At 40.3% G+C, this 23,955-nt stretch overlaps 1 protein-coding gene across 1 annotated transcript in view; it reads right to left on the bottom strand.

Annotated features, from left to right (window-relative positions):
• CNGB3 (cyclic nucleotide gated channel subunit beta 3) overlaps positions 1–23,748 on the bottom strand; it is a 68,912-nt gene extending 45,164 nt beyond the window's left edge. Inside the window, exons 1-3 of the mRNA XM_086465399.1 lie at positions 23,641–23,748; positions 21,809–21,884; positions 12,528–12,639 (exon numbers count right to left, since the gene is read on the bottom strand). Of these exons, the coding sequence (XP_086321525.1) occupies positions 12,528–12,639; positions 21,809–21,884; positions 23,641–23,748 (296 nt within the window). The remainder of the gene's footprint in view (positions 1–12,527; positions 12,640–21,808; positions 21,885–23,640) is intronic.
• Between the last annotated feature and the right edge of the window lie 207 nt (positions 23,749–23,955).

The raw sequence follows: 23,955 nt of genomic DNA on the forward strand, positions 1-23,955 counted from the left end.
TGTTCTAGTGCTTCACTACCCTCATTGTACGATTTTTTCTCAACATAAGTCTGTTTTGGTACAATTCATCCTATCTGTGGTGAACGTGGAGTAAAATGTATAGTCCATTCTCTTTTATCTTTCTTTTTGGCCATTTGAACATTTTCTATTACTGTTTTTTTGGGGGTTTTTTTTTGGTTTTTTTTTTTTTGCAAAGGAGGAATATTTGGGTAATAACTGTATGATGACTAAGAATATTAATTAATTTTACAACTTTCAGTGTGCAGAGGTGTGAGTACCTGAATAAGAATCTTTTATCTGATATATGGTTCAGGAAGCTTTAATTCAACCAGCAAGAGTGAAAATAAAAGAGAAGGAAGTGGTGGCATGGACTCAGCTTGCATAGCAACTAACGTGGCTCCATTATCAGGAACCCTGACAAACTTTCACAATATATTGAACTTCATGCTGTGTACTATTGCTGTCTATGATAACTATATAAAATTAGCTTGGTGCAATCAACTTTGTTGCAGTCGTACCTTTGTTAGTGGTAAATTGTTATGAGCCATCTGTGCAGGAACTCATGTCATGTAGCTTTCCCAGTATCACAAAGAAACTTGGTGAAAGAAGGAACTCATTCCTCTGAGATGACTTACAATTACCACTATCTAAGACCATCCTTTCCCCTTCTGCAGGCTCCTGCCACATTCTTTTCCAAATTCAGCAATAAAGTAGGCGTGTTCCACCACACACCTCCTCCCAAGTATCATTTATCCAGGGTACTGAATAAGACTGCGCAGCCAGACCCCTTTGACTTCTGATCTGATCCTCACATCTCTGCGTGTCACTGTTTCCTCTGTTCCTCTCTTGTGCTGCACAACATGCAATGTTTTCATCTTAAATAGCTAATATTTGGAAATGGAGGATTTACACAAAATGCTTTTAATTAAGGAAATAAATCAGCAGCAATGTATGACAAACTATACCCTTGTTTTTCTACATATTCTAAAAAAATAATTTCTCCTACTTATACAGTCAGAAATAAATCGCAGAATCACAGAATGTTAGGGGTTGGAAGGAACCTCAAAAGGTCATCTAGTCCAACCCCCCTGCCAGAGAAGGACCACCTAGAGTAGGTCTCACATGAATGCATCCAGGTGAGTTTTGAATGTCTCCAGAGAAGGAGACTCCACAGCCTCTCTGGGCAGCCTGTTCCAGTGCCCTGCCATATAATTTAAAATAATGTAAGGAAAGAAAAAAAAAACATTTCAGTTTGTATAATGACATTCCTGTCCCTTTACTTACTTCAGTGAGAGAGTTCTGAATTTGCTACCGTTTTCACTTCAGGCTACCTACTTGATTGTCATGCAGAGTGAATGGCCTTAAATAGCATGAGTAACTGCATCCCGCAGAACAGATAGAATTTCAAGGCTGCAGGAAAATACGTCGCAGCAACGATTACAGTAAGTTTAATCCATTTTGGTACAGCCAGCACACCATCACCTTTGTTTTACTTTGTCTCAAGTTGATTGGAGTTTAGTGCCATAAGTGTCATCTTTTTTGGTCCCTGCTGTTCCTACAGCAATCAAGAATTTCTGGGGACTCTGCAGATGGTTGATACTGAGTCTGTTTCACAGGGGTGCTGAGATTTTGTTCTTGTGATAGGATATAATTTCTCAAAGATGCATCTGCTTGGTGAACTGATGTGCTGCAACTAGTGGATAGCAAGCACTAATAAGCATGGTAATTTTCTTGGTCGAGGTAATTGAGCTAAATGAAGTGCATTACTCGCTAAGAACATGCTACCAGCAGGAGTTCTCTTTATTAACCTGACTATGCACCACACAGCAAATTGCCTCTTAATCTTTGTTTTGTTATCTTTTCTGCTATTAGCCAAATTAGAGAGAAAAAAGCTCTCCTTTATGGGCCTGAGAAGGACTGCTATAGCCTACTAGGTAACAGGACGTGGCTATGAAAAAGGCAAACTATGAGCACAAAACTCAGTCTTCCTGAACCATCTGGGCTCCTATGGCAGTTTGCAACAGGGGAGCTCCCTTTTTTTGAAAATGTTGAAAGCTGGATTTCTGAATTTGCAAAAGCAGAATGAGAAGAATACCTTTACTGGGTGGGAATTTTAAACGTACTTTGCATAACTTTTATATTTTATTAAAATTTATTTAGCGCGTTTTATATGAACATGTTTTGTTCATATAAATAGCTAGATTCTGAAGGCGGTGTATCAAATACAGCTTTTTGTTCCTTTCTAAGCGTAACTCAGAATATGTAAGATCTTGAGGTGAAACTTAAAACATCCAAAGTCCTGGTTACACAAGGTATATTTTTCTTTATATACTCTTGTATATGCGGCCTGCAAATATGGATTGTCATTTTACACAGCATTTTGCAGAGTAGGGTTCATGATCCTTGACTGGGGTTTTGGAGTACTGCCTCAGTATAAATAGCACATTGTAATCACCTGCGTAATCTGGGAAGATGAAACACTCTTATAACTTTAGCCAGGTTTAAAGGGTTTTAAAGAGGAGAGAAGAGGTCATAGAAGCTCTTTGTATCCCTCTGTTTTCTCTGATCTAAGCTCTCAGATGCTTTGTTTACCATTCTTCCATAGTTTTCTTTTTGTAAGGCTTGCTGCAACTTCTTTGTCTTGTCCCCTGATGTCAGGCACCCACTAGTACTTGTTCCTCAGGTATTTGTCTCCCCTCTACTCTTACATGCCAAAACACTTTATGCAGTCCTCCACTTCATCAGCTGCCACACACCACAGGCTCGGTGTTAGTTTCCACCCTGCGTTAGTTTCCCGTGTAGGGTCATACAAAGGCCTCGCATTTGCCTCTCCTGTGTCACCTTTGTAATCATCTAAAGGATGTCTTTAAATGATTTTTTTAAATTAAAATTACTTTTTTTTTTTTTTTTTTTTTTTGTTAGATTTTGGATTCCAAACAGTACCCTCACAAAGCATGTTGCCATTTTCTCTTGTGTACAAATGGCTATATTCCTGTTTGCAGAGCTTGGTGGTCTGGAGACCTTTGCTTTGCATGGCGGCTGTAGCGCTTGGCTCACAGCTATGGCTCCCACTGAGTGGCTGTGGGGCTGTGTCTGGGCCTGGCTGTGGGCCCCTGACTCACACCTGCTGCCTGACATCCCGCCTGGCCTCAGCCCAGCCCTGCCAGGCTCTCCTGGGGTGGTGTCTGACCCCAGTTCCCCTCACTGGGCACTGGCTGGCTGGCTGACTGTCTGCTGTCCCGGCTTGGCCCCAGACCTGCCTTGTCACCATAGACTTGCCTGGTGGTCTGGGCTCTGGGCTGGCCTTGGCTGCTGCCCCTGGGCCTGCCCTGCTCTCCTTGCCTGGGTCCTGGCTGGGGAGGCCCTTGCCCTGTCTACCATGTTGCCAACTCCCTGTCCCTGAGGCAGTGGGTGGCCCTTGTGGCTCCCTGGCAATGTGCCATATTTGCTGAAGTGCTATGCAGTATCTCACGTGAAATGCTTGCACTGCGTTTCAAAAAGTGCAGGATTGTGTATGCACATATATGTTTTTATGAACCCTCCCCAACAGAAAGCAATCTCGATATATTAAAAAGGCTTCAATGATGTTTTGTGCTAGTTCCTTGTTAATAAGACTCCACTGTTTTCTATTAGAGTGCAAATTATGTCCTGAGCGTTGTTCTGTTGCTGTATTTCTTGCTGTGAAGAGACAGCTTAGTCTTAGCCCTCCCTCCCAGAGATTATTATTGCTCAGCAAATAGATATTCATGGAAATTACCTATCTTTCTGTTACATTATTAAAGATGGATGGGAGAAACAATATACTGGCAGACAGGGCTGACTTGTGTGCAATCCTATCTAAGCTATTAGGAAACGGACATTAAAAGTTTCAGTCACTCAGCTGTAATTCAGCGCCTTGGCACATCAGCCATTCTTGTGTGTCTTCTTTTAGATGTAGTGTTCAGGCAGCTAAGACCGGACCCATGTTTCTCTACTGTTTATTAATTTCTGTCACCATGTACTGCTGTATTTTAAAAATGAGGAAGTGCTGAGAGGGAAAGCCAGAAACATTGTTTTCTTGCGGACAAACAGTTTCTATGGGAATTTTCAAGAATAAATGTAGTTTTTGTCAAAGCTTTCAGTCACTTAGCAAGAGAAAAAAGTTACTTATTCTTTCAGAGGAAGTTAATAAACCTATTTTCCTATTAATAGATAATACAGACTGTGCTGCATAAGTAAAAAGCTACTCTAATGCAGCTGAACTGGAAGAACAACACAGCTGGGGCACAATCTTGCAAACTGTCGTACATATAAGTAGTCTTACTGATTTCAGATAGATTAATTACTTAATTGTTCATAAAGCAATATTACCTAAGATTTTAAAATTTTAAGTCCTTATGTGGAAGCTCATTACCTTCCCCTGAAATTCTGCATGGAGAGACACAAGCTTGATCTAAATGAATACTGTGCTGTTTGCAACAGGGTAACTTCCTTACTTTATGTATCTGAGCCTGCACAGATGCATTTTGAAAAACTAAGTCACAGGAAGAGAAGGTGAAACCTTTTCTATTAGTATAATTTCCGTGAAAGTTGAGGTGCTCTGTTGTATACGGGTTGTGAACAGATATATATCCACAAACCTTACCTTATTGTGTATCTTACAGTCTATGAGCATGCCGATGATTTCTTACTGTGCAGATCAAGTGACTTCCTATTAAACTTTGACTCTTGGAGGATGATTAGTATAGGAAAATAGCCTACCTAAGCCAAAACATAGTACCAGGACCCTGAGTACACCAATAGGCCTAATGGCCTTGAGAAGCCTCCAGTGGGACCCACCCACACCCTCTGCCCATGGACCTGAGATGCCCACTTAAGCTCAGGCCTTAGTCACTGCCTGACCTATGCCTAGGTGTGTCTAGCTCCAGTCCTGTCTCTGGTCTTGTCTCCTGGATGGACTTTGGAGCCATGTTGTAGCCTTGTCTCTAGTCCTGTCTCTGACCCTGCCTTTTTTGCTCCTGACCAGATTCCCTGGATGTACCTTAAACCTGGTTCATTACTGCCTTGTCAATAGACCCTTTTACTAGGATCCTGCTCTGCCTGCTCTATTCAGACCCTGTGGGACTGCAACTTGTTAAGGACACTGCTTGTGCTGGGGCTACCCTTGGCTCCCATCTTCCCTTCCCTCAGGGACCAACTGGCCCTTGCTTCTCCTTGAAATGCGGCTGGACAAAATCAGAAATTCCAATTAAGAAAATTCTACCAATCATTTCACCAACGTTTATTTCATTCAACCAACCACTATGGCTCTTTCTGTAACAGTATCAGAGAATCATAGAATGGTTTGGTTTGGAAGTGACCTTTAAAGATCATCTAGTCCAACCTGCCTGCTGTGGGCAGGGACATCTTCCAATAGATCAAGTTGCTCAAATCCCCATACAACCTGACCTAAACACTTACAATAACAGGGCATCCATAATTTCTCTGGGCAACCAGTGTCTTCCCACCCTCATAATAAAAAGATTTTTTCCTTACATCTAATCTAAATCTACCCTCTTTTAGCTTAAAATTATTACCCCTTGCCCTGTCACTACAGGCCCTGGAAAAAAGTGTCTTTCTTTCTTATAAGACCCTTTTATATATTGAAAGGCTGCAATAAAGTCTCCCTGGAGCCTTCTCTTCTCCATGCTGAACAACCCCAACTCTTTTAGCCTTTCTTCCCGTGAGAGGTGTTCCAGTCCTCTGACCATTTTTGTGGACATCCTCTGGACCTGCTCTAACAGATCCATGCCTTTATTGTACTGGGGACCCCAGAGCTGGGGCAGTACTCCAGCTGGAGCCTAATGAGAGCAGAGTAGAAGGGAAGAGTCACCTCCCTCGACCTATTGGACACATTTCTTTTGATGCAGCTCAGGATACAATTGACTTTCCTGGCTGCAAGCGCACATGGTCAACTAGTATCCACCAATGTCTCCAAGACCTCTGCAGGGCTGCTCTCAATCTATTCGTCACCTAGCCTGTACTGATACTGGGCAATTGTCCTGACTCATGTGCAGGACCTTGCACTTAACATTGTTGAACTTCGTGAGGTTCATATGGGCCCACTCCTCAAGCCTGTCAAAGTGTCTCTGGATGGCATCGCTTCCCTCCAGTGAATCAACTGCACCACTGAGCTTGGTGTCTGCAAACTAGCTGAGTGTGCACTCAATCCCACTGACTGTGTCATTAATAAAAATATTAAATAGTATTGCTACCAACACACGCCCCTGAGGAATATCACTTGTTACTAATCTCCATTTGGACATTGTACAAATGTAGATTAAACAGTGACAGGGAAAACTCCTGGACAATGGGACTCTCAGTTGAATTTTATGAACAGTCCCTGACATGGTTTTGTCTAGTCAAACTAGCACTTTTCCAAATAGTTCCCAAGTATGGGAATACCCAGAAATTAGCATTGAGCAAAGGTAATTCACAACTGATGCTTTTTCAGGAGGCATTTTGTATTGTTCTAGTTGGCCCCATTGCTACAGAGTGTGTTGAACATGTTTCATTTACTACTATTTTTGTAGACTACATGTATCTATTTGACTCAAACTCTCCATGTGTATACATGTATATGTACCTTTTTTAACATGATAAAGGCAGCCGATTTCCTTAAAAATGTTCAATAACAGTGTCTGAATAGACTCCCATGAATCTTCATGGGCAATGAATTAAATTCTCTCAAAGGCACATATTTATAAAGATTCTCCTTCCAGCTCCGAAAGTTGTGTAATAGAAGTTTAGTTTAGTTTCATACCAATGCAATGACACCAGTGCCATGCCTTTCAAGATCTACTCAGAATTTAGTAGGTGACCGTTTTGACACTAGAATTTACTAAAGATTTACCATATATTTAGAAGCTGTTGCTCAAATTAGAGTGGCTAGACATATCTGGATACACACAGGACAATGAGTCAGAACAGCTCTGAGAAGAGAATGTTTAACATAAACATTTTTAATTTCCTTTTAACAGGTGTTTTTTTATTCTACTAATAAGCAACATACCCCTTTGTTTCATAAGCAGATTGTAATTATGTTTACCATGGTTATGGGATTTACCAGTGGAACTGTAAGCGTCTAGTAACATGTCCTACAATGACAAAAAAGAATGTGCTTTGTCTGTGTTTTCATTGTTGACCTAATGATTCACATTTAAATTACCAAGCTAATTATAACACTTCCAGTCATTCAGTCAGAGTTATTTTTGATTGCATCTATTATTTTATAGAGGTGTACACATTAGTATTTTTGCTTGATTATTGTCTGTCTTGGTGAAGGAAAGGAAATAGATAATCTTCTCTGTAAATTAAATAACTCTATGTCAAGGAAAGACTTTTGCTTTGTGTCATTAGGATAATTGAAACAACAGAAAGCAAAGCAAGCAGGAGGAGTTTCTACCCTGTTCTGGACTGAGTGTATTATTTTCCACTCAAAGGGATCACAAAATCACAAAATGGTAGAGGTTGGAAGGGAGCTCTGCAGATCATCTAGTCCAACCCCCCTGCTAAAGCAGGTTCACCCAGAGCAGGTTACCCAGGACAGCATTCAGGTTGGTTTTGAATATCACCAGAGAACGAGATTCCACAACCTTTCTGGGCAGCCTGTTCCAGTGTTCTTTCATCGTCAAAGAATTTTTTCCTCATGTTAAGGCAGAACTTCCTGTGCTCCAGTTTGTGCCCATTGCCCCTTGTCCTGTCACTGAGCACTGCTGAAAAGAGCCTGGTCTCATCCTCTTGACACCCACCCTTTAGATATTTATGAGTGTTGATAAGGTCCCCTCTCAGTCTTCTCTTCTCTAGGGTAAAGAATGCCAGGACTTTCAGCCTTTCCTCGTAGGGGAGATGCTCCAGTCCCCTAATATCTTAGTAGCCCTCCGCTGGACTCTCTCCAGTAGTTCACTGTCCCCCTTGAACTGGTGAGACCAGAACTGGACACAGTGCTCTAGATGTGGCATCACCAGGGCAGGGCAGAGCTGAGGGGGAGAATCACAGAATCAGAATCACAGAATCACGGAAAGTTAGGGGTTAGAAGGGACTTCGAAAGATCATCCACTCCAACCCCCCTGTCAGAGCAGGAGCATCTAGAATAGGTCACACAGGAATGCATCCGGGTGGGTTTTGGATGTCTCCAGAGAAGAACATGCCACAACCTCTCTGGACAGCCTGTTCCACTGCTCTGTCAGCCTCACAGTGAAAAAGTTTTGCCTTATGTTAGTGTGGAACCTCCTATGCTCCAGCTTGCATCCGTTCTCCCTCGTCCTGTCATTGGCCATCACCGATAAGAGCCCGACTCCATCCTTCTGACACTGCCCTTTACATATTTAGAAACATTAATGAGGTCACCCCTCGGTCTCCTCTTCTCCAAGCTACAGACACCCAGCTCCCTCAGCCTCTCATCAGAACGGAGTTGTTCCACCCCCTTCATCATCTCTGTGGCTCTGCACTGGACTCTTTCAAGCAGTTCCCTGTCCTTCTGGAACTGAGGGGCCCAGAACTGGACACACTATTCCAGATGCGGTCTCACCAGGGCAGAATAGAGGGGGAGGAGAACCTCTCTCGACCTGCTGACCACACGTCTTCTAATACACCCCAGGATGTCACTGGCCTTCTTGGCCACGAGGGCACATTGCTGGCTCATGGTCACCCTACTGTCCACCAGGACCCCCAGGTCCCTTTCCCCTAGGCTACTCTCTAACAGCTCAGTCGCCAACCTATACTGGTACATGGGGTTGTTCTTTCCCAGATGCAAGACTCTACACTTGCCCGTGTTGTATTTCATTAAATTTCTCCCCACCCAGCTCTCCAGCCTGTCCAGATCTCTCTGAATGGCATCACAGCCTTCTGGTGTGCCAGTCACTCCTCCCAGTTGTGTGTCATCAGCAAACTTGCTGATAGTGCACTCTCGATCATCCAGACCACACTTCCTCAGTTTAGCTGCGAGGATGCTGTGGGAGATGGAGTCAAATGCTTTACTGCAATCAAGATAAACCACATCCACTGCACTACCATCACCTATCCACCTGGTTATGTCTTCATAAAAGGCTATCAGGTTAGTCAAACATGTCTTCCCCTTGGTGAAGCCGTGTTGACTGCTCCTAATGACCCTCTTATCCTTGCTATGCCTAGAGACAGCACCAAGGATGAGTTATTCCATCGCCTTTCCAGGGATGGAGGTGAGGCTGACTTGTCTGTAGTTACCCGGGTCCTCCTTCTTGCCCTTTTTGAAGGCTGGAGTGACATTTGCTTTCCTCCAGTCCTCAGGCACCTCTCCTGTTCCCCATGACTTACCAAAGATGATGGAGAGTGGTCTAGCAATGACTTCTGCCAGCTCCCTCATCACCCACAGGTGCATCCCATGGGGGCTTATGGATTTATGTATGTCCAGATAGCTTAATTTATCCCTAACCCAGTCCTTATCAAACAAGGCAAACATCTTCTTTATCCTGACTTCCTCTGGGGCCTCAGGGGTCTGGAACTCCTGAGGACAGTCTCCAGCAGCATAGACAGAGGCAAAGAAGGCATTCAATAACTCTGCCTTTGTTGTATTCTCTGTCACCAGGGCACCCGCCTCATTCAACAGTGGTCCTATATTGCCTCTAGTGTTAATTTTGTCTGCAATGTATTTGAAGAAGCCCTTTCTGTTGTCCTTGACCTCCCTTGCAAAATTTAACCCCATGGAGGCCTTGGCTTTCCTAGTTGCCTCCCTACATCCTCTGACAACAGTCTTATATTCCTCCCAAGTGGACATCCCCTCCTTCCAAGATCTATAGATTCTCTTCTTCCACTTGAGCTTGACCATTAGTTCTCTGTTTAACCATGGGGGTCTCCTGGCTCCCTTTCTTGATTTCCTACCCGCTGGGATGCTCTGAACTTGAGCTTGGAAAAAGTGGTCCTTGAATATAAACCAACCCTCTTGGGCCCCTTTACCTTCTAGTACGCTGTCCCATGGGATTTCCCCTAGCAACTGCTTGAAAAGGCCAAAGTTGGCCCTGCTGAAGTCCAAGGTCGTGATCCTGCTTGGTATTCCATTCCTAGCACACAAGATCCTGAACTCCACCATCTCATGGTCGCTGCAGCCATGGCTGCCCTCAACCTTCACTGCTTCAACCAGACCCTGCCTGTTAGTGAGTATAAGATCTAGCAGCGACCCTCTCCTATTTGGCTCATCCACCATTTGCATCAAGAAGTTATCATCAATGCACTGGAGGAACCTCCTGGGCTGTGAACGACTAGCTGTGTAGGCCTTCCAGCCAATATCTGGGTAGTTAAAATCCCCCATGAGTACCAGGGCCTGTGATTGCAAGGCTGCTGTCAGCTGCCTGTAGAATGCCTCATCAACTTCCTCATCTTGACCAGAGGAATAACCTTCCTCGACCTGCTGGCCACACTCTTCTTAACACACCCCAGGGTACCATTTGCCTTCTTGGCCACAAGGGCACATTGGTGGTTCATGGTCAACTTGCTGTCTACCACAACTCCCAGGTCTTTCTCCACACAGCTGCTCTCCAGCAGGCTGACCCCCAGCCTGTACTGGTGCATGGGTTTATTCCTTCCCAAGTGCAGGACCCTCCATTTGCCCTTATTGAACCTCACTAGGTTCTTCTCTGCCCAGCTCTCCATCCTGTCCAGGTCTCGCTGAATGGCAGCACAGCCTTCCAGCGTGTCAGCCACTCCTCCCATTTTAGTATTGTCAGCAAACTTGCTGAGGGTGCTCTCTGTCCCTTCATCCAGGTCATTGATGAATATGCTGAATTAGACTGGACCCAGCACTGACCCCTGGGGAACACTGCTAGTCACAGGCCTCCAACTGGACTCAGCACCACTGATCACAATGCTCTGAGCTCTGTCCTTCAGCCAGTTCTCAGTCCACCTCACTTTCCACTCATCTATCCCACACTTCTTGAGCTTACCTATGAGGATGTGTTGGGAGACAGTGTCAAAAGCTTTTCTAAAGTCAAGGTAGACAACATCCACTGCTTTCCCCTCGCCACCTAGCCAGTCATACTGTCATAGAAGGCTATTAGGTTGGTCAGGCATGATTTCCCCTTGATGAATCCACGATGATTACTCCTGATAATCTTCCTTTCCTCCACCTGATCTCAACAAGCTGGGGACACAGACTAGCAGGAACTTCATGAAGCTTAGCAAAGGCAAACACAAGTTTCCATACCTGGAATGGAATAACGCCATGCAAGAGTAAAGGCTCGGAGCTGACTGACTAGATAAGAGCTTCGCTTGAAAGGATCTAGGGGTCCTGGTGGACAACAAATTGAATGTCAATCCACAGTGTGTTCTTGCAGCAATGAAGGGTTCTGGGCAACCTGATCTAAGTTGAGAGTTTGGTCTAACCTCTAAATTTGTCCTGCTCTTAGCAGGAGTTTGGACCTCATTGCTTCTGGAGCAGCCTTCCAACCTGAGCTGTTCTACAAAGTTCTATAATACCTTTGTCAATGACATAGACAGCAGGATCGAGTGCATCCTCAGCAAGTTTGCAGATGACACCAAGCTGAGTGGTGTGGTTGGCACTCCTGAGGGATGAGATGCCATCCAGAGGGACCTGGACAAGCTCAAGAAGTGGGCCCACATGAACATCATGAGGTTCAACAAGGACAAGTGCAAGGTCCTGCACCTGGGATGGAGCAACCCTCAGTATCAATACCAATCAATATCACTTTTTTTACAGTGAAGGTTGTGAGACGCTGGAACAGGCTGCCCAGAGAGAGGTGGTAGATGCCCCAATCCATGGAAACATTCAAGGCAAGGTTGGACGGGCTCTCAGCAACCTGATCTAGTTTAAGATGTCCCTGCTTATTGCAGGGGGGGTGGACTATATGACCTCTAAAGGTCCCTTCCAACCCAAACCATTCAGTGATTCTGATTCTATGATTCTGTGCTTTTATAATGAATGTAGACAATTCCAAGACTATTGTTTTCTAGACTTCATATTTATTTCTATTTTAGCAAAAGAAACAGCCACCTAAACTTTTTCCAAAGGTTAAATGACCCTTGATTTTCCCCTGAAGGAACATTACTGTTTAATTTATTTGTCTCTTCTCAGGAAGAGACAGTCCTAATCCTCTGGTTGCCGAGACTAATGCTGATTTAATGGTATAACTCGGCAAAAAAATGTGCAGGTAAAAAACTTTTAAGTCAGAACGATGTGACAAGCATTCCAGCTATTCAGGCCAGCATCCTGGGAGTTACTCCTTTGCAAAGATAGAGTAATAATCACTGAACAGCAACATTGTTAGCTTTAGTATGTAAGTATAGTTAAAAAATCCTGTTCCTCATTCCTCCAGTTTAGAATGATGTACACAAGAAACTATCAAAAGCAAATACTAAATGAATACTTCATACATATGGTTGCCTTAGAACTGAAATAAACTTCTTCAGATCCTTACAGGACAGGGGGTACTTTTAAAGAACTGACATATGGCACACAGAAATGTTAATTTGGGATATCAGGAAAAAACCCTCAGATTTTTTTAATTGAATTTACTCACTTAGCATCTTCTTTCCCATCACTAAGTTGATGCTGTTCCTGATGAATTGTCTTGGCTGGTTCAGCTGATTTTTCAGTTTTTGAAGGCTCAGGAACTTTTGCTGGTACTGTATCTAGAAAAAAAGGTTTTAATACCAACTTTTGAAGAATTATGATAATACTTTTGGAGGAATCACAGGTTGACTGCCATTATTTCTTCAGTGGAGAAACACTACACAACACTGATTCTGGGACCTGATCTTTGAATAATTTCCTACATAAACCTATTTCAGTACCAGCTGTACAGAACATGTTTATGATGGTTTAGCTTTTAGAATATGTAACTTATTTGTGTTTTTTAAACTAGATACATCTGTAGTGAGCTCAACAATGGTCAATACAGAGCTCTTCTATATTTGTAAGTGACACAAACTCATGCAGTATGATACAATGTCAACGTGTGCTTGTTTAAAACTATATGTAGACAACAGATAGATCTGTCCAGAAATGCCTTGTGAAATACAGGGAAAAAAATTAAGAGTAGCTTATTTGCTTATGCATAGAAATGCTAATGACATTATTGATACTCCAGAGTTTGAATTGCATTAAAGATCTTGTTGCTTCAGCTGCCATGACAGTCCTGTTTGTTGCTGAGTAAATTATGATTGAAATATATCATTAAAGATGTATGTAGTACTTTGGCTAGTCTATTTGTTCATTTTTGTTACAAGTACCTTTTTTAAAGGAGCTTAAGTGGAAAGTTTGTAGAGTTTGAAACAAATTCTATGCAAATGGTATAGTCTCTTGCCATTTAAGTGGCCTTATGTGATTAATTTTTACAATTAGTCTTATATCTTTATTTCAAATTTTCATGCTGAAAAATAATTTAAAATCTCTCAAGAGTCTGACACTGCATAAAGGAGGAAGAAACTCAGCCTTCATAAATACTTTAATATCATTACAGAGGAAAAAGCTTGGCAGCAGACATCATAGCAAATAAATCAGGAACTTGTGTGTATACTGAATTTTAAATTCAAGACAGCTCAAAGAAAATCAGTCCTTGAGTATTTTGGATAGATAATGCAAGATTAGTTTTCTGGTAGTTAATCTCCATATTTAGAGTGTTGTTATTCGTTTCAGAGGGGTAAAAACATTTGCAACCGGAAACTGTTAAGCTGCTCCGCTGGAAGGTGGTTGCTTGAAATGGCATTGAAAGAAAACTTAGTGAAGGACAGTGGGTCAGTGAGTTTACAGCACTTCATAAACCAGACTACCTTCCTACCACCACCTATTCAGATTTGGGATAATATTTTCTTCCAGGCATCTATTAAGAACAGACACAATGTTTCTTGAGCTGAGTTTCAGACTTTTACCAGATGGACAGTAGATTATCAAACCAGTGGGGCATTTCTAGTATTTCTGCTTAGTATTTAGTTTAAGAAGTGAGAATGCACTGTGTGAGCCTTACTACTCTTACAGGAATTCATTTCTTAAACAGGATCCAACACAAGACCTAGACAAAGGTATCTGTGAATGCCAGAAATACTCAAGCCAGAGTCAGACAAGGAACTGAATAGAAGGCAAAGAAATCCATGTTCCCTAACATGTTGGTCAACTGGGTTTTGACTTAGCAAGTTTAGGGGTTAATTTTAAAGTAGTCCCTTGGAGAAATGTAGCACTAGTGAGCATGAAAAGACAGCCTGCAGGATTTGCATTACTTATCACTTGTAAGCTGGGAAGATTTTTGTGAGGAATTCAATTTAAAACTCTGACATTCATTTGGATTTATGGCTTAAACTGATAACAGTATCTTGCCCTCTTAATGGAAATGCAGATTGTTGTTTCCTTTGTGCAGCAGTTAGTATTACAGTACTATCTTGAGGAAAAGTCTGTTGAAAATATAACGCTAGGGAATGCTTCATCTTACCAGGGGATTCTTCCCTGCCAGGGAATATTCAAGGCAAACTATAGCACATTTCAGGGAAGTGAGAACTCCAAAGAGGACTTTTGCTGTTCCTATACCCAGGAAGGTCCAAGAAAGGATGAAAGAGTTTGATTACAGCAGTTCAAAATATTTTTCTGGGAGTTCCAGTCAAAAAGATTTTTTTTTTAAAGGAAGGAGGCACTATAAAAGAGATTCAGTCTTCTAGCACAGTGAATACATTCTCATAGTGAAATAAAATTTATTTGTCCTAGGAATTTCATAGACATCCTCTGCAAGAAAATCACAGAGGAGCTGCAGTTACAGGAAATAAAGGGGGTTTGGACCTATTTGTAACGGACTAATTTGTGGATCTTGCTACTGAACCTTAACCTGTTAAAATTCTATTTAACTCTTGCCCAAGGGATTCTCTACAAATGATGCTACTGACTCTGTGCTTTCCTTGGCATACAATCCTCCTGTGGTTTTGTGGTCAACACAGCATGATGTGGAAAAGAATATGCAAGAGCCAAAAATTTCAGCACTTGCTGTGTTTTCTGCTCCCTTCTGAATTCATGGTTTGTAGTTTCCCAGTTCTCCCTGCCTTGGCTCCCCCAGCCAAAGAGCCATGTACTCAAGAGTGACAGGAAGGCTAATCTCAACATTTCTGTAATTTGGGGAATTTTCTTGTAGTCACTCACATTACCCCTAGTCACATCTATACTAGCAGAGAGCACAACAGGAACAATCAGAACAGTGAAAGGGTGCTGAAGGCCTGTCATTCAAGATAAATCTGTTTGAAGCAGCAGTATTTCAAATCTGGTCTACTGTGACCTCTGAAATTAATGACCTTTAGCAGCCTGAGTAAAGTAGGTTGACTCATGGAGTACTTCTGATTTAGTATTATTCTAAAGTAATCCAGTCATGCATTTCTAGAGGGTTTTCGGTGAAAAAACAGAGCACAGTGGGGGACAATCAGGAGATTTGTTTCAGAAGGGCATTCTTCATCTGAAATAAAATGCCAGTGTAGACAGACTATTTAGAGTAACAGACTCCTGAATAAGACAATCCATCCCTGGAATGACAAAATGTGTATGGGAACGGAAGACCACAAAGTAAAAAAATATGACTCTTGCACATAAGCACTCCATTGCAGAAGCATAATACCTTCTCAGTCTGCTAGATACTTTCAAGGTATTCAGTCTGAGGCCTGAACCCATTAAATGCTGATGACTCAGACTGATGGAAAACATTGTAATCTCCTGAATATTCTAATCTTCCACAACTTTTTAGACTCCATAAACCTCCAGGACCAGCACAGGGCTTATTTACATTAAGATTAGCATATCATGGCCTAGCACCGCTGCCAGCTGTGTGTCAAGTTTCAGTTGTTTCTTTGTGTGAAATTGTGAGGGTTCTCTGTTTATTCACTTTTAAAAAACACTAGTTGCTCTTCACTGCTTAAATCTAGCCCATACCCCTCTGACTTATGAGACCAGTCCCAAAGGAATGCCTTTAAGAACAATGTGCTAGTCATTTTAGGAAATATTTAGAGTACAACAATTCGTTTCTAGAATAAATAATGATCCATCAGGTAGACGATGAGGCTTACAGCACAACAAAGTCATCTTGTATTGGCTTTACGTAACTTTGGTCATGGTAAAGAGACCATGAGTGAGAAAAAGGAGGCAGAATTATACCAAAGCACTAAATCTAAAGCAACTTTTGAAAGCGATAGAACCATGTTTACTCAACAAAGTAAGGGATTTGAGATTTTATAAATGTTTACCATTCCCATTATATTATAATACATGTAGGTAAAGCTGCCGATGTATCAGTAGTGGGTGTTGAGGAATGCAGCCCACTGGTGTCTACGTATTCTAGATCATTTGGCCTACACATAAGAAATATATAATTTAAAATTGAGTTGGGATAAGTGTTGCTGGTTCTGTTTTAAGATGGAAGGCAAAAGCACCAGTTGTGGAAGTATAATTTTGTGGGCAAAACACTGTTTAATGAAATCCCTCACAAAAGTAGCTGGTTAAATTGAGAGGTGCACTGAAACCTCATCATACCAGTGATCTGCCTAGGGTAGCAAGGAGCAAGGAATAAGATGCAGGTTCTAAGACCAATTTGTTTGCCTTTCTTAGTCTTTTAAATGTTTCTCATTTTCCACAGGTCTCTGTTCTTCCAGGAGAGACTTAGGCCAAGCTACTGATGGGGCATCTGCCTTTTACCTGTGCTATATTAATCAGGTTGATGATGCTCCCAGCTGAAAGTTAGCATTATTAAACCTTCACTGTTTGTTCTAGTACCCTATTTTCATACTTCCAGTAAAACAACATTGGAACAGCACTGCAGGATTAGGTTACAGTAGCCAGAAGATCTCTGCATGTTGGAGGAGTATATCCAACTTTTTCTGAGGCTGCTCAGCTTCCATGTTCATGTTTCCATAAAACAGTTTTCATCTTCAGTTTTCAGTTCACAATTTTGGACAGAGACCCTTGACAGTCTTTCCAAATTAATTTGATTTCCCACTGTCACATACACTTGCAGAATAGCCTGTAGCAGAGTCTTTCCCATTTTTGCAGTAGAGTAAAAAAGAGAATATTTTGTATTTATCTATGGGTTTTAAGCCTTTTTGATTGATAATTTAGTTCCTTTTTCCTCTGCAACTCAAAATGTTGGGATTTTTACTAAAACTGTGTGATAATCAGCTAGTAGCTCCATCTTAACTCAACCCTCAACTTCAGTGACTAACAAAAGTATTATAAAAGTTTATTTTTTGGGCAAAGAAAGGAAGATTGAATGAAGAAGCTGGGTTCATTTTCCTAGCATTTAGCCTTGTCACCCATGTGAATAATTAAGAACTGAAAGGGATTAAAAGACTTCACATTAGCAGGAGTGGAAGCAAGCTGACTAAACATATTCAAATTTAATATAACAATATAATATTAATAATTCAACATTAAACATATTCTTGGTAACCTTTAAAAAATACATTTTAAAGGGAATAATAGTTGCCTGTTGACTGAGTGCCAGTGAGAAGTATAAAGGATAAGAAGATAAGCAGTAAGTTTATTATTTAAAAGTCTCTTTGCATTGACAGTTTTGGTTCATTGAGCTGCAGTATTGTATATCAAAATGCTGGACTTGATTTGTATTTTTTGAAATACAAACCATTTATTTAACACTGGATTTTTAGGTGCTAGTGGACAGGTTTTGTAAAGCAGCTTAAGAGTCTGATTCATAACAGGCCAAAGGCAGGTTTTAGCTGTGGAATTTCACATTTAGTTAAAATCTCCCTTCTCGTGGAGCTTATAACTTGGCTCTAGTCCACACAGTTAGTTGGTGCCTAATTAACCAAAATTAGCTGGGGTTTCACTGCAACAGGATTTTGGTACCCTCAATAAATCTATCATCTGCTTTATTTCTATCTGCAGGAAGAGGGAGTGACCATCTTTTATATAGCAGCCAGTGATCAAAGCTTTCCTCTGAGATGAGGAAATCTTGGCTCTGGGCCTCGTTTATTTGTGGTAAGGTCAAATACCTGTTGTGAGAAGTATTTCCTCCTTTTTTAAAAAATTCAACAATGTTGTAAAATAAATACATACTGAAATCAAAGTTCTTCATTTCTCCTACAAGGTTAGAGTTCCAATTAACTTCTAGGTTAGTTCCAGGCTCCGTGTTGTAGTCTATCCTCTCAGACTCCACAGGAGTTTACATTCTTTTCTGGACGATGGCCCAGCAATTAGGAAGACCACAGAATTTTCTCCCAGATCTCTCTAGTCTAGACTTTACATGGGTAGTTAGGGAGCTCTGCTGGAATGTGCAAGATATGGGTTTGAACTCCCTTATTAGGAAAGAGTGGAGGTAAAACTCTTAGGCTAATATATGAAAGGTGGCAGCTATCAGCAGCTTCTGATCTTTTTCTTTTTTTTTAAGTCAAAGATTTAGTGGAAAAGTTAATGTTCCTAAAGTACCTAAACAGAAGTGTTCTCACTGGGAGAGAGTCTGGAGTAGACTGAAGTTCCCTTTGAGCAGCCTTCCTTTAAGGTGCTTCATGTTCAGGGATGCTGATCAAAATTCTTGGTTGGTTGGGTGGTTGGGTTTTTTTACTCTGTTCAGGCTTCTCATTTAGGATATAGATTTTCTGACTCTGTCAAAAGCACCAAATTCTCAGGCACTATAGAATGGCACTTGCATTTAATTTGTGGACAGGTATATAGCCTTTTATATATCCTCTGGGTTCTTTCCAAAACATCTAGGCTCTGAAGATACTAACTATCACTGAAAATTAACATGGTAATCTCTCATATGGGAGGTTCTGTCTACTTTATCATTCAGAGGTGCAATTGTAGCATGTATAGAAATACCTATGATAGTTTTAATCTAGCTTTCTCACTCAGGTCCTATCAAGAACAAAGCAATGTCAATATGGACTTTAATAAAAGCTATATAAATATGTCTGTGAATCTGGAAAAAAGTCTTTGAGACACTTGTTAATTTAGTAGAAGTAGGAAGACCAGGAACCAGAATATTGGAAACAGGCCAGTTTCTAGTGAGGGAAAAGTGAGGAGATGAGGTCAAACTTCAAAAGAGAAGTACTTAAATATGGTGCTGAGAGTATTTAGAGAAAGGGAAAGAAAAGGGATGAGATGGAGAGTGTCATACTGGAAGGATCTGCTGGGAGGACAAAAGAAATTGTGATACAGAGAATGGTAACGCAGACACCAGCTAGTGGGTGGAGGCTGGACATGGCCTTTTAAATAGCACAACCACCACCAAAACTATTGAACAACAGCCTGTAAAACAAGCGAAGCATTTGTATAGCCAGTCAGCTATGGGAGGGGATAAATATGCAAAGAAACTAGCAGTTGGATTCAATATCATGGAGAACCTGTAATTAGGTGAATCATACTTTGTTAAGTACATAAAAAAGTGCAGGGAATAAATTGAAAAATGAATCCATTATGGAACAAACTGACTAAGCACAGATAATTAATTACAAAGTGAAATAATTATGCAGCGAATTAATGACAGAACAAGCTAGTGAGAGAGAGAGGGCAACTGAGGAGGTGGAGATGAGTTAATAAGCAGCCAAAAAAGAAGCCAAAATCACCAGGTGTTACTGAGTGATGTGAGTGGCCAGGTTTTAACCAAACCAGCTCCAATTGTGCCTCCTGCTGAGTTCTCATCTGTGCCGCGAACATCATGCTGCCTTGTGAAGTGCTAGGAGAAATGGAGAAGGTGATGGCTGATTTTGGCCATGTGAGAAGAAGGGAATGAAGATAAGGTCTACTCAGTCTGTTGGTTTGTGTTTCAGGACTGTGGAGCTGCCAAATAATACTGTGATTAGAAGCTTTACTAGTCTATTTTATTCTGGTTATACCAGAAAAACTAATGAGATATCTTGGAAAGGTTTTTCTCTAACTATTTTTAACTTCTCCATTTAACTGATCTTCCTTAACAGGTGTTGGTTGATCCCTGGCTGTGCTTTTAAAAATTCCCTCCAAATTTGTACAAACACCACAAAATGCTTTCTCTTGTCCTTTGCTTACCCACAGATATTATTTTCTTCTTCTAGCAGCTGTCCACGTGATTGTAGGTCTGACACAAATTTCACCAAGTTTTGCAGGAGCCTTTATCTATCCTTCCCATGGACTGCTTAGAGACCAGCCTCACTTTTCTGCCCAGAGATAGTGGAGTTCCTTGTTCACCTCTGATGGTGAAGACTTATGTACAGGGTGTTGGAATTCATAAGCTTCTCCTGAGGTGTGGTGTCCGTGTAAGTTCTCTGGCTTGTATAGCTGTTGTCTGTTTAACTCATTCATACCCACATGCAACTGTCTTGTGGCTGTTTGAAAATGAGGCTTGAAGCACTTTCCAGAAAACTATGGATTTAAAAAACCCCAAACAAACATGGAGCCTAACAATGTCATTATATTTTCCTAAAGTAATTGATGAGGTAGTTGCTTCTATGCTACCATTTGTTTGATATATTAGAAGGGGAAAAAACCCAAGTATTTTACTATCCCAAAATGCAAATTAATGAATTACATTAATCTGTAAAATTAAATCAGATTTTGGATGGAAACAAAACAATTTTCTATAATGATACTTCAGTCTCTCCTGGGATAGCATCTGTGATTTCATGTTGCTAAAAAGCCACGAAACAACGGATTTGATTTTTTTTTTTCCCATTGTTGGCTTATTGCTACAGATAATTCGTGTCAGAGTTTGTTTTCCCTTGGTTTACTGCTACAGCCATTATATAACAAGATAATCGCATTAAATGGACTTTAAAATTGTGATACTTGGACAATTACACAAAGCGTGAGTAAGGATTATGCAAGTTTTCTTGTAGTCTTTTTCCAGTTGCTCCTCTCTCTTTAAATGACTTTTATCACAGAGGTTCCTCAGCCTTTGCTTTGCTGCTCCAGTGAAATGAAAGTGAATTTTTCTCCCAAAGGAAAAGCATGACATGAAAAAAAAAAAAAACCCTGGGGTTGATGTTTTTCTGCAGTATTGAAGCATGGAAAAGGAAATGACTGTGTCACTGATGCCAGGAGGGAGGGAAGAGGGGACATGGCCCAGCAATAGTTATTGCATCACTCATCCTGAGCTTTTATTTTGGTAGCTGCTGCAGCAGTCACTCTGGCTCTGGTATAAGCAAAATAAGCTTGGTTATTGGGAGGTGGGGGAAGAGAGGGGCAGAATAGCCATGGCCAGCTGCCACTGTTTTCAGCAACCAGCTGCTTAGGCAAATAATTACCTTGTGTTAATGCCCTGAGTCCTAGTTCCTGTGTTCTAGTCTTAGATGTCTTGTGAATTGTGATGATAAATAATTTGTAATGGCATTGCTTTTTTAAAAAATTATTTTTTTGTTTACTTTTTTTGGAAAAAGTTTTGAATGGCTGTTCAATTAAATATTTGAATGTTAGGTATGTTAAAGTCTGTCTCATCTTTGTAGCTTTTAATACGTAAGAGAAGTATGCCCAAAAGATAAATTAAAAATAGGAAGTTTTCTTTCTTAAGCTACTAAATACCTTTATTTTAAAGTAAGATTTCAAAGACAACGTACAGTAAAAGGAAATAAATTTTGTTAGACTAGAAGATTAAAATGGACAAACTCATGAAGGGACTGCGTGCTTGAAAGATTGTTGCCTTTTATTATTGTTGGATAGTGCTCGTATTTCTATACCAAATCACTACTTTGGGGTCAATGGGAATTCAGAGTTCTTAATTTCTTCCGTAAATAAAAACCAAGATCAGAACCTGGCAGAGCATTTGGCAGAAGAACGAGTTTGTTTACCCTATATAGTGTACATATATTTTGTCCAGATAATCTTTGAATACTCATAAATAGCTTTATTACTCACCTTGTTGCTTTGGTATGGGTTCTGCTTTCTTATTACCCCCTGCTTTCTGTGGTTCATCTGTTTTTTTATTTTCACCCTTAAAAAAATATACAGGATTAGAAACTGTAGATGCTCATTGTTGAGAATGGTAAGGATGGATTTGTGTCTGCAACATTCTTCTAGGAATTTGATTAACCAAGTTGACACACACTGAGCTTTGTTCCTGGATGTTCTGCATACTAGAGGTACTTGCATGACGTTTTGTTGTAAAGGTTGTTTTCTTTGTTTCAGGTTTCTTACTAATAATGTAAGGACATTAATATTAGAATAGTGCTCTACAGTTACCAGATACCATACACTTTTCTTCTTTTCTCTTTAGATGATGTCTCCTTGCATGCAGAATATGTCTTGTACCCATCCATCTGCCTCCATCTTAACACTACCTATAATAGTGGAGGCTGACGGTGATATGATCCGAGCATTATGCTGATGTAAGGAATTATTCTGGTGAAGAGAGTAATCCATGTTTCCAGGTAAATCTAGATATATATTTTTTCCTATAGCAGTTTGCCAAGTCAGGTATCAGGCTGCACAGAAGTCAGATGTTGAGATGCAGGATTTTTCTTTTTTCAAGACAATATTTTATTTACTTAAGAAAACAGATAGACAGAACTTTAAAAGAAATATGAACAAAATCTGCAGGTAAAGACCTGTTTGAAGTTTGTTAAAATAGACATTTTGCCACTTTTTTTTTTAGTGGCAGTATGGATGTACATGTTCATCAAACAATTTTTTTGCATGTTTATAATAGTGACAAATCAAATTTGAGTTGTAGTTGGGCTAGATTAAACCTCTTCTTGAGGTTGCACAAACCTATGAGCTTCAGAAAAACATCAGTTCTAGGAAATGATTCAGGCTAACAAACAGTTTTGTTTCTATCAGTTTTACTAAAGCTAAAATTTATGGAACTCTTGTACAGGTGAATCAAGGCTCCCAGAAATTAAGTCAGAGTCTTCGTATATGCCCAACTGTGGTGAACACGTTAAAAGACACTGATCCGTTAAAATTAACCTTATTATGGTGGAGATTCAATTATTTCATTAAGCATGAATTCAGATTAATCAGTTAGGTTAATATCAAAGATACTTTCCTAATTATCTGGTGAACTTTCTAGGACATTATTGGGAAAAGATAAAAATTCAAAGGTAACAAATGAAGGAGTATTTACACTTCTGTCTCACTTTGAAATATTTCATTAATTAAAATGAAAAGAATGAGCTAACTTTTACAGTAAAAAAACTACAAAATAAAAAATAGTGACTCTAAGCGAAAACAACATACTGTATTTTTCAAACAGGAGTTATATTAGTAAAACTAAGCCAAATAAAATACTTTTTGAAAAGCTACTAAATTACTTTGCCTTTCCAACAGTTATTGGGAAGCAGGTTGTTATATACCCATATGCCATTGCAATATTCAGAAAGGATACTGACATTTTCTGGCAGTAGGGAACAATATAAATAGGAATACATCAGCACACCAAAAGCAGCCATACCGGTATTTCTAATTCTCCATTTGCAATGTTGATCAAGACTTCTCATAAACTTGTACTATTTCAGGTAAGTCCTATTTGGAAAGCAACTTGCAAAATGAGGAAATATGTATTTTCTTCATAAAAAAAAAAAGTGGGAGGGAGGAGGGGAATAAAGGCATTTATTTGATTTTGCTAAATAAAAATAGATACTGTATGCAATAATTATGCCTGAAAATCTGACCTTTAACATTTACTTACATAAATACTTTCTAAACAGAAGTAATATTACTGAGTCTATACTAAACAATAAAAACTGTACCTGGACTGTAGATGCCTTGGGTGGTGCAGGGACAGCTTCATTCTTGCAATCTACTTCCTCAGGTGACAATTTTGGTCTAGAAAATACTGCTTTTAGTTTTTTAAACATCTTGCCTGTTTAACTCTCCTGAAGCCTTTATAGCTCTTTTACCATGAAGAGGTATATAGCACAGGTTTTCTTGCCATCAGTAATCAAGCCAATTAGACACTTAATCAGGTTTAGGTCTGATTAATGCCTTAAAGAAATTCCTTGCACAGTCTATTTCAGTGATGGCTTTTTCTCACCATTAGTACTTTTGTTTTATGTTGCAGACTG

Source organism: Leptosomus discolor, chromosome 5, assembly GCF_034619465.1.
Source record: "Leptosomus discolor isolate bLepDis1 chromosome 5, bLepDis1.hap2, whole genome shotgun sequence".
In the NCBI taxonomy this organism is placed as follows: Eukaryota; Metazoa; Chordata; class Aves; order Leptosomiformes; family Leptosomidae; genus Leptosomus; species Leptosomus discolor.